This window comes from Carassius gibelio, chromosome B14 (genome assembly GCF_023724105.1).
Source record: "Carassius gibelio isolate Cgi1373 ecotype wild population from Czech Republic chromosome B14, carGib1.2-hapl.c, whole genome shotgun sequence".
NCBI lineage: Eukaryota > Metazoa > Chordata > Actinopteri > Cypriniformes > Cyprinidae > Carassius > Carassius gibelio.
In genome coordinates, this window is record NC_068409.1 from 28,689,900 (window position 1) to 28,704,828 (window position 14,929).

Consider the following 14,929-nt stretch of genomic DNA (forward strand, 5'->3'; position numbering starts at 1 on the left):
GATGTGCACCATGAAGCGTAATTCCCATGTTTTTAAGCTCTAATACATCAATTAGCTAGCGTTAATGTACAGTCATTAAATGACTGATGCATAGAAATATAGAGCCAAGTGGTTATTAAACACTTTGTTTGACAGTGGCTACTTTAGCATTGCGCTCCCCTTGTTGTTTTAGTTTTTGCTTAAAGCTCTTAAACTAAGAAAGTCTGCATGTCTACATGATGGATGGCTGTGGGGGGAACTCTCCCTTGTAAAATCGGTGCTAAATTACCACTGGCTTCAAATGCACATCAGCGTGCTCGGCTAATAAATATTGCGCTCACTGTTTGCAAAGATATCAGCAATAGAGTTGCGTTATTATGCCGCTGTGGCAAGGCGCTAGACCTAATACGTGCTACAATTTGCAAAAAGGATACAAGATATCAGACCTTTTATAAACATTTCTAGCATCTGCCAGATGGATTTGTGTGCATAGAGCAGATATTTGTTCATTTGAGCCCACCAACCTATGCAAAAATCAAAAAGATTCATGAAAGGTATATAACAGCAAGCAAGGTGTCAGAATGTTTGTTCCAGACTTTTCTAGAAGGATGTTGATGGTGTGCAATATTGGTTGCTGCATGAACTGACTGCTGTGATACAAAAGCAGTTACTTGAGTGAGTCAATTATTTATTCCAATAACAATTTGTTTTGGAAATCTTGATACTTTATACTTTTAAATCTTTATGCTTTCTCTCTTTGCTCCTTTTGAGTTCCAGATTGCAACAGTTTGCAGAGGCAAACCACATTCGGCAGCTAAACTCATTGTTACCCTCACAATGAAATATCTTATCAAGATCAATCACTCATGTAGATTTAATCTTAGCAAATGCCCTTTTATGCCAAAGTGAGGTTGTGAAGATTAAAATGATATATTGGCACATGTTTATTATGGGCTGTTTGGTAAGTGGCGTTTCCGAGTGGAAGTCTTCAGGGTTCGGGCCGCTGCTGCTTATGCATTATTCATGATGTTGTTCCATTTAGCCCAGGTCTCCTTAAAGTTACAACACCTCCATCAAACACATGAGCAGAAGCTCACCTGCCAGAACTGCGACAGTGCACTTCATTAGTTTATTTAATGTTGTTTTTCAAGGGAGAATTGTCAAATGTTCACAAATGGGTATGACAGATTGTGATGATAAATACTGCAATTATTTATCTTGCTTTTTGACAGGTGAGTGGAATTCGGAGATGGTTTGAGGAGGTAGAAGTTGCAAGAGGAGACCCAAGGGGATTTTGTGGGCAGACTTGCATTGCAACCAGCAGATCTTTGAAGAAAACTATTTTCCATTTGGATCAGGATTACAGACATGTCTGTGTATCACAGCACAAATATTTACAGCTATTATATACAGCTGTTGTACTTTTTTATTTAAAAGTACAATAAAAGGGGTATAAAGGGTGCTTTGAGTACATACAGTCCATGTTTTGTTGTCATTAAACTGATTTTACTGTTAAAAAAATAAGAAAAAAAGCAAGCAGGCAATTACATTTCATCCAGCATATAGTTTTCTGAGTCACAGATAATGAGAATGACTTTCAATCTAAGCACATGTTAGACCAACAATATTCCCTCAGCTACAGAGTTTTTTAAATAAACTTAATATTGAACAATACTGCTGATTTTCTAAGTGTATATGTGAGTCCCCAGTATGCACTGCAGAATGGAATAAATAAATTATGTGTTTACTACTACAGGATTATTGTTTTACTGTTTTCTGAATTTATTTATGATATTTTGGTTGTCACTGTTCTTTTGTGTGGTGATGCCAAAATCTTATTATGCTTGTTTGTCTACTAAAGTCTGTGTGCATCTATATAAAACTGATCTGAGATTAAATGCTTAATGAAGATTAAAATATTTTGTGTTGCTACTTGACAATTTGGAAAATATGAAATATATATTGTTGACTTAATTAATCGGCTAAAGGTGAATGTGAACAAATTCAGTCTGACAAAAGTCATATTCCACAATTGTTACCTTGGAATTTCAGCTTTTGACTACAATATATATATATATATATATATATATATATATATATATATATATATATATATATATATATATATATATATTATTAGTAGCCTTATTATTAAGATAATCTTTTTTTTTTTGGTGGGGATGACGACAGGCAGATGTTGAATTTTTGAATGCATCTAAAATACTAAAATCAAGTTATGTTTTTCAGTCTAAAGCTGATATCGCTTTTGCGGAAAGTTTGTGGGATGTTCATTTGCTCTTTCATGGCAAATCAAATGCTTCTGTTTACCATAAAGTGCTTTTGCCATCTTTCGCACGTTTAACTCATTTCCTTTATCCTTTAAATTATCAGTCAGGTTATTAGTAGAAACGCTTGTATAGTTTTTATTGTTAAGTTAATTTTAAAATCTTTATTTAAAACAGTTGTGTTGCTTTGGAAGAAGAGCATCATTGCTCTGCGCTCGTGCGCTGTTGATTAACTCACTGCCTCCACGTGGATCTTAATTTGTGATCAAAGTGGATGCTTATTTTACTTCTGTACACAGTGCCTAAATGATGCGAATTCATAAAAATGCTTGAGAAAACCTTAAATATGTCTCTAAATGTGAATTACGTTCTGAAAATGTGTATACAACGCACATCTGTTTTCTCGTAGTTGGAAATCATTCCATGGAAGTGCACCGGAATTTTTAGGAATCACTGTGCCGAAAAGATCTCAAGTAATCCGAGCAATATGATGCACTCAGCATTATCACAATGCACAGTAGGCTACACTTGTGCATCTATGTAACTTACAGTGCTCACAAAGTCACACAGGTAGGCTATACTCTGATCACTTAAGTTCACGCTCTCAGTTCTGTCCATTTATGAAAGTCTTAGAATCGTTTTGCAAATGCACTGGCCAACATAACTTTTCCCTAACTACAGCTGTTACTGTCTCGTGTGGAGCAATTCCAAACTCACCTCTGTCCGGGATTGGAGTCGTTTGTTCATCTCATAGATTCTGTACTCTGGCTGCACCATGTACGGTGAATGTCTCCGGTAGAACGGTCCGAAAGGGGACGAGTAGAACGGGTCGTGCGGAGGGTTGGACATGTTGAATCAGTGTCGCGTTTACAGCAGCGCCAAAGCTTCAGCATCCATACAGCGCGCCCGCAAGATCTCCAAACGCCGCGAGACAGCAGCAGTCACTGGCTGCACGCGGAGCGGAGGGATGAGAGCTCGCGGAGGAGGCGGGAGAGGAGAGGAGAGCAGGGGGAGGAGGGCTGGGCTCTCATTGGATAGCCGCAGGCTGCACTGGAACATTGTTGAGGTTGAGCCAAGCAAGTCTTATCATCCCACCAAAACCAACTGGCCTTTATGTTAATGTTTGTGTTCGGTTAACTTTCTAATTAGTGTGGCAGCCTGGTACATAACCGGGGCTAGTTGTCACATGATGGGGAGTAGGCTAAGTAAAATGTTGTTTCCTTTGCAGTGTTGGTTTTAAGCATTTTGTTCAAAATTCTATTCAGTTAGTATATCATTTGTGAATTATATCCGTCAGATTTGTTTTCTAGTCATATTTTAATAGATTAAGTAGGTTTACTGTTGCTCAAACAGTAGTGTACACAGCTAGCAATGACAAGGTTATGGGTTCGATTCCCAGAGAATGTAATTAATGCACAAACGCATTTAATATTTTAAATGCAATGCAAGTTGCTTTGTGTAAATGTAAAAACGAAAAAAAAAAAAAAAAAAAAAACCTTCAAATGTAGGCTAGCCCATAATTTAAGTTCAAGTTATTATCAAGTTTAGGACAATATACTCAGCAATGGCTAGGCTGGGGCAAATTGTAACATGCTTTTATTGCAGTGTTTCAGATTAAGCATTGATTCTCATTGTGACAACTTTTCCCATATTCTGTGACAACATGCCACATAAACATAAATTACATATGAACAGTATCTGTATTTCCTGGGTCAAAATGATGGACATTATGACTGATGCCAGTGTCAGAAAGTAATGGAGGCTCTGAGATAATAATGCAACTGTAACTCAGAATGTGGGGGCAAAATATAACCACAATTATCTTTTTTATAATTTGAAACATAATATGTATCTTAAAAAAATATATATAGTTAAATGTACTCTTTTTAAAATACATTTTTATATATTTAATTTAATTAATTCAATTACTTAAAAAGGATTCTATTCTACAGGTTTTTATGTGCTCAAAATCTCATTAAAAAAATTAAAGATAAAATAAAAGAGACAGAAGGTGAAATAAAAAGTCCACTAAAAGGTTATAATGTCTGCAGATATAAACGACAGATGATGTAATATTTGGGATGCATGTTGACCCACCTTGAATAAGACTGACAAATGCACAGCATATACTACAAAAACACTATTAATCCCACACTGAAAGGCTTTGGCATCTGTATGTTTCATCTGTAATTGTGATCGTCCTTTTCTGTTAATATGGCACAGAATCCTAATACATTATTCTGTAGTTCCAAAAATAACAATATAGATAATATAGATAATATAATATAGAAATGTTATAGCACAACACTGCCATACAGTATATGAGAATAATGGCCACACCTGAGGCTTCTCGGATTTAGCTGCATCAGTAAATAGATACAGTGCTATACAAATGTGCTTGAAAACTGAAAAGAAGGTTGCTAGAGTTATTCAGGATTGAACAATGATTCGGTTGATGTCTATTTCTTTTTATGCTAATTTGTTAATCTAATGCCGATGTTGATACATACCTTTGCATACTGAGCAGCGGAAGCCTTTTCAAAGACAAAATGCTCTCCAAAATCTTTCCTCAATTTATGCTAATTAACCATAATAAGATTTGTTTTTTTTTTATTCCTATATCGAATGTTCTGTTGAAGTATCTGAGACACCATCTTAGACAAATGAAAGTTCAACTCCTAACACTCCAGGCACAGAGAGAGGTAATTATGAAAGTTAGGGTGAAAATCTATTAATAAAACTCTTAATTAAAAATCACATGACTATTTAATATCTCAAAAGTTTCCATTCAACATTTCAGAAGGAATGGGCTTGTTTGCCCAAAGCACTTTTTTGCAAAAGCTATGCAGCTAAAAAAAAAAAGAAAAAAAAAAAAAAAAAAAAACCTTGTGTCTTCTCTTTGGTTGCCATCTACATTTATTTCGGGGTGTAAGAAGAAAGTGACTGGAATTAGAGCGTTTTTTTTCTTTTCTTTTTTAATTAGAAGTAGAGCCCGAGCGTGGAGTTAGTGGTGTTGAGGGAGATATATGTGGTAAGGTGAAAGAAGAAGAGCACTTCTGGGGGAAATCGAAATGGGTCAGGACACATATAGACAATCCTTCGCCAGGCTCCCTACTGTTACTATGGTAACGTACCATGGTGCGTGGCGGATGCCGCCTTCTCGGCAGGTTTGAACCCAAACACACACACATGCACACACACATACATAAACACAGCTTTTACCTGCAGAAATCTCCTTGCTGGGTTTATTGTTTTGAAAATGTATGTTTATCTACCATTTCAGGCTTGATTTATTTTCTGGGGCATAGATAAAATAGGCATCCTAAAATCACGGACCTGGGGCCCTAAAAAAATATGTTATATGATTTTTTTTGTTTGTTTGTTTTTCATTGTGGTTAATGATCATGGTCTTGAGGTTCATGATTTTACCACTTTTAGCTTTACTGAATGCAAAAATCCACATAATTAGCAATCAAACATCTATTTAGTTTTTTCCACAATGCTCCAAAACACATAACAGTAGTTTATGACAAACAACTGCATCATTAAGCCTGTAAGATCAATTTACTGTATGAAAAAGCATCTCCATCAACACAAACAAACTTAGTGAAATGAATAATGAATAATGGTGTGATCTTGTTGATGAGCAATACTTTACTCAATACACAAATCTTCACTGCAGGACACGGGGATAAATGCAAGAACAGAGGCACTGAACATTGTGATTTTGACCTAGGACACACACACACACGCATGCACGCACACACTCTAATGTTTTCTGAATATGGATGAAATGTACCCCTGTGCTCGAGGAGGAACTGCTAGTTTTGCTGGAGAATCTCATTAGCATCGTAATAGCTTGCAGCCTTATTTGCATATTGCCAAGAGTGATTTTTTTTCCTTTGGATAAAGGAGAGAGAGAGAGTTGGTAAAAAAAAAGCTAAAACTTTGAAGCTCCATATTTTATTTCATTATTTAAGTTAAATAAATTCTAATTGAAAGACGCCTTTCAATTATGTTTCCCTACTTTTATTAGATACAAATGGTTGTTGAGCATTTGCAGAGAAAACATCCATTACTGCTGAGATAAACAATATTTAGTTTTTTCTCATTATAAAAAAAAAGAAATCACAAAATAAACAAAAATATCATAGTTTGTGCTTCAATTAATCTGAAACTACGGAAAGGCAACATATGTGTCACCTGAGGGACATTTGAGCAATAAGGAACACAAACACATTTTTGAAGGACTGCTACAATATTATCTCAAAATTAGGATAATTAAAGACTAACATTTTGTGTTATGTACATTTCAACTGTTTTAATGCACATTAGGCAATTTCTTCTGATGCCTTCACTGTAAGCATGTGAAATCTCCTCTGCATACTTCATTACAGTTGACCTTTCCATGTGGTAATTGTGTGTCTCCATTTGTTTGACTTCGATATCAGACTTCATTTCAGTGGCGTATAACATATTTGGGATGTGAAAGCTATATTTACTTGGCCCTGCTGGTTGTCACCATACGCCAGTATCTCAGTCTCACACATTTTTCCTTGATGGTGACATTCTAAAGCCAAACCTGGAGATCTGGAAACCCTTTATACTTTCAACTGTAATAAAAAACAGAAATAAATAAATAAAAATCTAATTTCACAGTTAAACATGCTTGGCTTGTCTGACTTGTGTCACTTGGGCTTGCAAAACCTAACTGTTGACTTCCCCCGAGTGATTTATGGGAAACAATTACCTTGACTTAGTTTAGTTGCGAGCTGCATAGCATAATTTATTTGTGTATTTTGTACATACATTATATTTTGTGCCTGAGTAGCGGACATAAAAGTAAATTAAGCAAGGCTATACTCAAAGAATCAAGGTAATTATTCTTACTAAACCACGAGAGTAAACTAAACTGATTGGTTTTTATACTGAATGCTTCCTATGGGACAGATAGCCCTACATCGAGGTATACAGCCAAAACCTATGATACATACCAAATCTATCTATCTATCTATCTATCTATCTATCTATCTATCTATCTATCTATCTATCTATCTATCTATCTATCTATCTATCTATCTATCTATCTATCTATCTATCTATCTATCTATCTATCTATCTATCTATCTATCTATCATCCATCCATCCATCTATCTATCTATCTTTTTTCAAAGTTATAAATTTCAATTTTTATACTTCAAAATTGATAATTGCTACAGATTTGGTACTTTATAAACCCTGAAAATCCTTCTGCTATTGTTTCTGCAAAAATCTTTCTCTACCACTACGCCACTGAACTATGCCAACAACTGGCATTGCATTGATTCGGTATTGAAGTCTCCTGTCTTTCTGTCTTCAGCACACAGTTTTTCCCTCTCGACATTTTCACTCACTAACTCACTCTCACCCTCTGCCCAGTCTCCAAGTCTACATAGATCTTCACCATCATCGAACATCTGTTTACAATTTCAGTCATGGGGTTGAGGCCCTTCATGAACACTTACATATCAACTAACACAGCAGTCTCATGCTGATCTGTTCCGAGCATGATAAATGACTTTGTCCCAGTATCCTGTGATTTGATTTCATCATTTTGTACTGGGAAACACCCAGTTTTATTGATGGCGAATATGGAAGAGGGAGGGAGAAAGAATGTCAAATACAGTACACACATCTATAAAACCAGCAACACACACACACACACACACACACACACACACAACGATTCCCTCCCCCATCTCTACTTCCTCTCCTCTCCTGAAGCTTGCTTCCCATCCCCCTGCAGGTTAGTTAATAAGAGAGGAAGCCTGCCTGAACCTCACAGTCTGACTGAATCACACACACACACACACACACACACGCATGCACACACACACACACACACACAGACACACACACACAAAATGAGCATGTAAACCATGGCATATATTTTAACACCCACAGACATCCATATACGACAACTGTTCAACCACATGGACAAATGTCTGTTTAAAATATGCAATCATATTGTTTGTGAGTATGTGCTGTGATTTCTATGTGTGTGTGTGTGTGTGTGTCGCTCTAGGGCAAACACAGTCCAGTCTCAAGGGAATAGTCTCAGGCTGAACGTTGCTGGAACGAGGGAGTGGAATTTTACCCACACTCCACCTCAGCAGGAGACCTGAACACACACACACACACACACACACACACACACACAAGCGCACCTTCTCTCTCTCAGCCTGTCTGTCTTGTTCTCCAAAGCTGCGTCATGATTATTCCTTCTATTCCAGACAACAGAAAATGACTAGCATGTGTTGACACGCGTTCCCACCTCTCTGTGGATTCAGAAGCGGTCCTGATGACTAGCATCTCACTCACATCTGAGGGTTTGATGTTTCACCTGACTAGTAGAAGTATTCGATTGAAGTTATACCGTTCGCCTGATTTGCCAGATGTGACACTGATGATTGAGCTGACAACAATATCTTTTAAGATAAAATGAGACAAGCAACAGATAAATTAGATGGCAATATGTTTTCCGCTGTCTTTACAAAACCAAAATAGTTTGTGGAAAAGCTTTTTTCACCACGCTGATGAGCAGAGCAACAAATACAGTCAAGCACAAACAGTTTTCGCAGTGTCTTAATTAGAATTATAAAATCGATAGTTTTCTCATTTCTAATTGGATGAGCTGCATTGTTATAATAATGCAGATAAATATGTGCCAAGTTGCTTGGCAACCGTAAACAACTCCAGTTAACAAACAATCCTCTATTCTGAATTATAACAATTTTAAATGTGCTTCATCTAAATTAATTGGTGTAAATAAATGCACTTACTGCATAGCATGCCTGAATCAATTTAAATACATTACTGTATGTTACATAAATGAAGCCTTTTTCTCTTAGAAAGTGTAGAAATAGATCCTTTGCATGCTACGTATCTTCTGAACTGTAAAAACGTGGTAAAATGGCGGTAATTCACAGCCTTATTTCTGCATACTGTAAAATAAAATGTAACAGATGCAGTGCAGACAGTAAATGAGGAAAAACCACTCTGCAACAAGAAATGCACATACACACAAGCACAAACACAGACAGCATGACTGTATGAACATCAGCGGTCAGAGCTGCAGGCATTCAGATACAGAGAGAGAGTGAGAGAAAGACAAAACCCTTTGTATCGACAGATTACTCACACACACACACACACACACATTGCAGATTACCCCGGCAGCCCTGATGAGATTATCATTCTCGCAGATTCTGAAGTAATGTTGTTGGAAGATAGCAGTCTGCTTCTACTGAACATTACGACTGTCCACAGAACTGGACCTGATCTGGATGCAGTGCAGTTATGACTGAAAAACAGCATCTGATGTGCAGCTGATGTTCATGTTAGTATGTTATACAATGAGGATCTGGACACTTGGACGTGTCATTGCATTAGATAACAAAATGAGTGGCATCTGCAAACCAATGACGGCATTGCATTTCTCTGGTGTCACTTTTATGAGCCATCTTTACAATGATTTTCACTGGCCTCAAGGTGACTTTGAATGGATGTATGAAGTCATTTTGCTCAAGTTCATAGAGATGCCCTACACTGAAAAATAAATGGTAACATGCAATTGTTGCTTCAAAGATCTGTTTCTACATTCTTCAGGCTCAAACAGAAGAGCATTCAGTGAGAAACGGCAAGGTCATGGGTTTGATTTCCATGAATGCGTGAACTGATAAAATGTGCAGTATACTCTGAATGCAACTTTGGATAAAAGCATGTGCCAGATGCATAAATGTGACCCTGGACCACAAAACCAGCCATAAGTAGCACAGATATATTTGTAGCAATAGCCAAAAATAAGTTTCTTGGGGCAAAATTAGCGATTTTTCTTTAATGCCGAAAATCATTAGGATATTAAGATCGTGTTCCATGAAGATATTTTGTGAATTTCCTGTCGTAAATATATCAATACTTAATTTTTGAATATGCATTACTAAGGTCTATGCATTACTTGGCTTTAAAACCAATTTTCTCAATATTGTGAATTTTTAATTTTTTTGCATCCTCAGCCTTATTCAGGTTTCAGATGATGTAGAAATCCCGATTTCAAAAAATTGACCATTATGAATGGTTTTGTGGTCCAGGTAATTTATTAGGTTGAATTAGTTTCACTAAATCACTTAACCCTTTGAAGGCCGACATATCAAAGGCTAATTGACAATATGAAAGTGTTTATTGAACCTTTATAGAATATTCTATTAAATACTTCAGACTTTCATGGCTCATATAGTATGATGTAAGAGGATATGGATTGCATAATTAAAGATATAAATATTGATATATCTTAAAAATAATTGATTATATAAATATCAGAGCTGATATTTATATGCCCAGAAAGTAGGATACAATTCTGATGGCGTATAATGTGATTCATTGAGATCTTTATAACAGTATAGAGGACTACTTTCATAAAGTGCATACATTAAAATGTAAATCTCCCAATAATAGCTCCGTAGTTTTATTTTTGGTAAAAATATGTATACAATGCAATGCAACACAATGATGACGAATATGCTAAAAAGACTTTCACAGCTTGAGACTATCAATCAGATGATGGAAGGAGCAGAACAGTTTTTTTCCAGCAAAGTTAATTTAGAGTCCTTCAAAAGTAAGCTCATGAGGTTAAAAAAGAACTCAAAAATAAAATCAGTTAATTTATATGCTCCCCCATGATGCACATTTTATGTAACCAGAAAAAAAAAAAAACTTTTCACAGTGTAGCAGAGTAACCACAGGTGTTCATCACTAACTATGAACATATGCCGTGTGACAATACTTATCTATTCGATAATATCTGAACAACATATTCATTGTTTTATCATTCAAAACACAAGCAAACACATAAAAGTGTGTGTGTAGAACAGGGGAGGTGTGACCATCCACATTACTGTATAAGCACATAAAGTGATTTCAGCATCAGAGCTCCAAACAGTTTCTATCTGTGTTGTCTAAGATGGGTTTCCTTGCTGTTTTTTTCCCCCTTTCTTTTTGGATTTAAGCCTTCAAAAAATTCCTACGGGGATTTTCTGTGCTTTTCTGTGCAGTCACAGTAACATTGACCTCCCCCCCCCCATCCCTCCAGCTTGTTCCCCTGCTGTATCTCCTTTTCCAGAATTCCTCTTCTCTCCGATCTCTCGCCCAGCTCTCATTTGTTTTCCTCTCCTGTCACATATATCTTAATGTTTTTCATTAGTGCCCAGTATGAGTGTGGTGGTCATTTCTCTCTGCTGCCATGCCACAATGACCAGCACTGATGCCGGTTTGGCACCGAGAGCACAGACCGCATGACAGGGGTCATCTTAGGACCATGTACCACACTCCAGGGGGTAAAAGCCAGCCTGTTAAACCTGCCCCTGGCCAATCACAGCCTCACAGTCGCTCATTTCACTCAATCGGAGCGCAAAGAGAACCGCTTCATCATATAACAACATGTACGAGTTGTGTAACCACTTAAAACATCACACAAAGTTATTTTGTTGTGTGCAGAATTCATTCCATCAGACAAGGAAGTCATTATATAATGAAGCATATAACATTTGTCATTATTTAAAGAAAAACTCAGTATGCAATAAAGCAAATGAGTTGATCATCATTATCATAAGCTCAACATCTTTCTCTCATTTTCTCATCCTTTTGAGTCTGGCCACGGTCCTATGGCAACACAGATGTCTGCCAAAGATGGAAAGAGCACAAATAAGAAGAAGAAGAAGAAAAAAAGTACCGGGAGAGAGAGAGAGAGAGAGAGAAAAAAACAAATCAAGGAGGCAAACACATATGATGAAAATAAGTGTGTATGTGAGAGAGAAAGAGGCATGAGCAACAGGCTTATTTCTTTTCTGTTTTTTACTGCAAACAAAACTGGTAGTTTGATCATTGAAATAGGTTTCAAAATCATTTAGTCTTTTCAATTACATTGTAATTAAGATTCAACTTATCTTAATTACATTTGAAAATCTGACAGGATGAGTGGATTTGTTTCTAAAACATTTTTTTTTTATGATTTCAGATATTAAAATGGACATTCTATTCTCCTCTTTAAATGTCTAGGTAAATTGTAGATGAGTTCATGACTTAATTTTGTCACTTTGTTCCCCTCACCTTTTTTCCCCATAGAACTTTGTTACAGTTAATAGGCATAAACTTTTTTTTTTTTCATAATTTTACCGCAGCCTCAATGCTGAATGCTCAGCACAGGAGCAGTTCATGATACAGTACCAGGATACAATTAATAAACTCATTAATTCATAAATCTGAATATTTCTAAATGTCTCTCATTTTTCTGTGTCAAAGCCAAATTGTCCATTATAAGATAAACAATGCTGTTTCTAAAATAAAAAAGGAGAGAAAAAAAAGACAAAGACAGAGGAAAAAGATTTTCCTGGGTCCTGGATTTGCAATGGCATCCTGTGTTCTTGGATGTGCCGTTGCCAAGGCAACAGTAACTTGGTGACCTCGTTATTTCAGCCTAATCCAGCGCTGAAATTATGGTTGCTCCACCCTTTTGCCTGGCTGCCCTGATAACATAATCATTGCAAATGAGGCACAGGAAGAGGAGAGAGATAGAGGGAGATGGAGAGAAAGAGAGTGACAGAGTTAAACCGAGATCCAAAGAAGAGAAGAGAACCGGAGAGTGAGGAAAAAGAGAGGGAAGCAGAGCACTAACATGCAGAGAATGACTGCATGAGTGTTGGTGTGACTGATGAATAAATCAACAGTGAATCAAACCATAAAATATAACTATGTAGTTTTGAATAAAATAACTCCTGAAATTGCTTGGAGACCAACCATTATCTTGTTTCAAACAAGATACGTTGGCCGGCTTGCAATAAGATGCCATAACGGCACTTAAACTGTAATCTGACAATACTCCTCTTTACACTGAATAAATAACAAGGCTTCAAATGCACAACTTTACATATCTGACATGCATTCAAAATAACCAGACAACTGCCATGCACTTGAATAGGAAGCAGGTATATGTAAAATGTATCTAAAGCATAGAGTTTAGCTGTAATTGACTGTTGCTCTGCTCTTTCTCCAGTATATACAGTGCTCACACAATTTATATTCCAATAAATGGCTTAATAATTAATTAGCAACGTAAACTACCACCGAAAATGGTGCAAGGAATGATTAAGAAAGATATTTATTTGAAATAAAATGGGAACTAATATGAATCTTCAGCTTTGCCTCTTTAATAATTCACCAAATTTGCATATCATTATCTGCATATCTCATTACCTCTGACAGAGACACTTACATATTCAAAAATATCATTAGGCTTATATTCTATTGCATAAATTAGCATGAATAATGGAGGACTGAACCTTATAAACTGCTTAAAAAACTGTGGGGATGCTTTTGTTTCTTTTTATATAATTTTGTACATGAATAGTACGATTTGATACAAAATTATTGATGTTTTACATGATCATGCTGATTTGACAACACTTTAGAGGGGAAAATTCATTCATTCATTCAAAATTCAGACATTTTTGTACATGAAAACACTGATATCATTGTTTTTAATATTAAAGCAACTGTATGGTAGTTTTTTTTCTCTTAATCTTAAAATATAAATTTCATCATTCTGATTGTCTAATATGGGAATTTTTTTCTTTTTCTTACCCACGCTTGTTTCCAAGCGTCTGTTGCAGGAAAATGTAAGTTTGGTGAGAGGGTACAAAGGGTGGTCAAAAAATTTACATTTACAGCTATAATGTAATTATGACAGTCACATATTTACGAAATGTAATGTGAATTCTACTCACTTAACTGTGGGGGGATCCAAAGTTACAAGACAGGGGAACAAAGTCTCTATCTTCATTCACATTTTATGTAAACTTTTGTCTCAAAACAAACTGAATATTCTCTCAGAAAGGTGTAATATTCATAAAATAAATCATTTAAATATACACAGAGCGAAGGCATTGAAGAGTTTTGGTTTTGACAGTGCTGAGAAAGCAGAGTAGGTTAAAGTTAACACCCGAAAAATGAAGTTTTTGCATTTTTCAATAATTGATAACCATTCTGCAGTTCTCAGGCACTGTCAAGAGAGACTCTACAATATTATCTGAGGACTTCAGTCCATTTATAGCATGTCACGCTTGTAGAGAATCTGTCACGTAATTTGATTGACACTTGAGCATAAAAAGACGTACCGCTTCTATGAAAACCTTTTATGCATAACTAGCTCTTATGTAGAGTATATAGACAATCATTTCCCAACAAGCCACATAACTGCTTGTGAAATTATTGATTTGTTGAAAACTGCTCAGCATGTTGACATTCATAGATATTGACTCTCTTTGAAGCAGGTCATGCTAAAATTAACAATCTAATATGCCTTTTTACCCAGCCGATTCATATTTAACATTAATTAAAAAGGCTTTATCATTTTCTAGCTGAAATATCTGCTATAGCTTTTGCCTTTGGTGGTTTCTGACCTCCATGCACTTATTTCAGTTTGGTTCAAATATACAGAACGCCTGGTTTAGTTCAAACCAATGCAGAATTCCGTAGAGACATTCAAAACGTAAGGGCAAACCAACAAAAAGTCAAAAAGGGTGAGACAGAGGACAATCTAAAGCACACTGACAAGGATATAAGCAGGGAGAGAG

The 14,929-nt window shown here is 36.2% G+C and overlaps 1 protein-coding gene across 2 annotated transcripts in view; it reads right to left on the bottom strand.

The window, feature by feature from the left end:
- The window catches only part of LOC127971158 (LIM domain-binding protein 2), a 44,722-nt gene extending 41,484 nt beyond the window's left edge, over positions 1-3,238 (bottom strand). For both annotated transcript variants that reach the window (XM_052573990.1, XM_052573989.1), the window contains exon 1: positions 2,982-3,238. In XM_052573990.1, the coding sequence (XP_052429950.1) occupies positions 2,982-3,113 (132 nt within the window). In that variant the 5' untranslated portion in view covers positions 3,114-3,238. The remainder of the gene's footprint in view (positions 1-2,981) is intronic.
- Between the last annotated feature and the right edge of the window lie 11,691 nt (positions 3,239-14,929).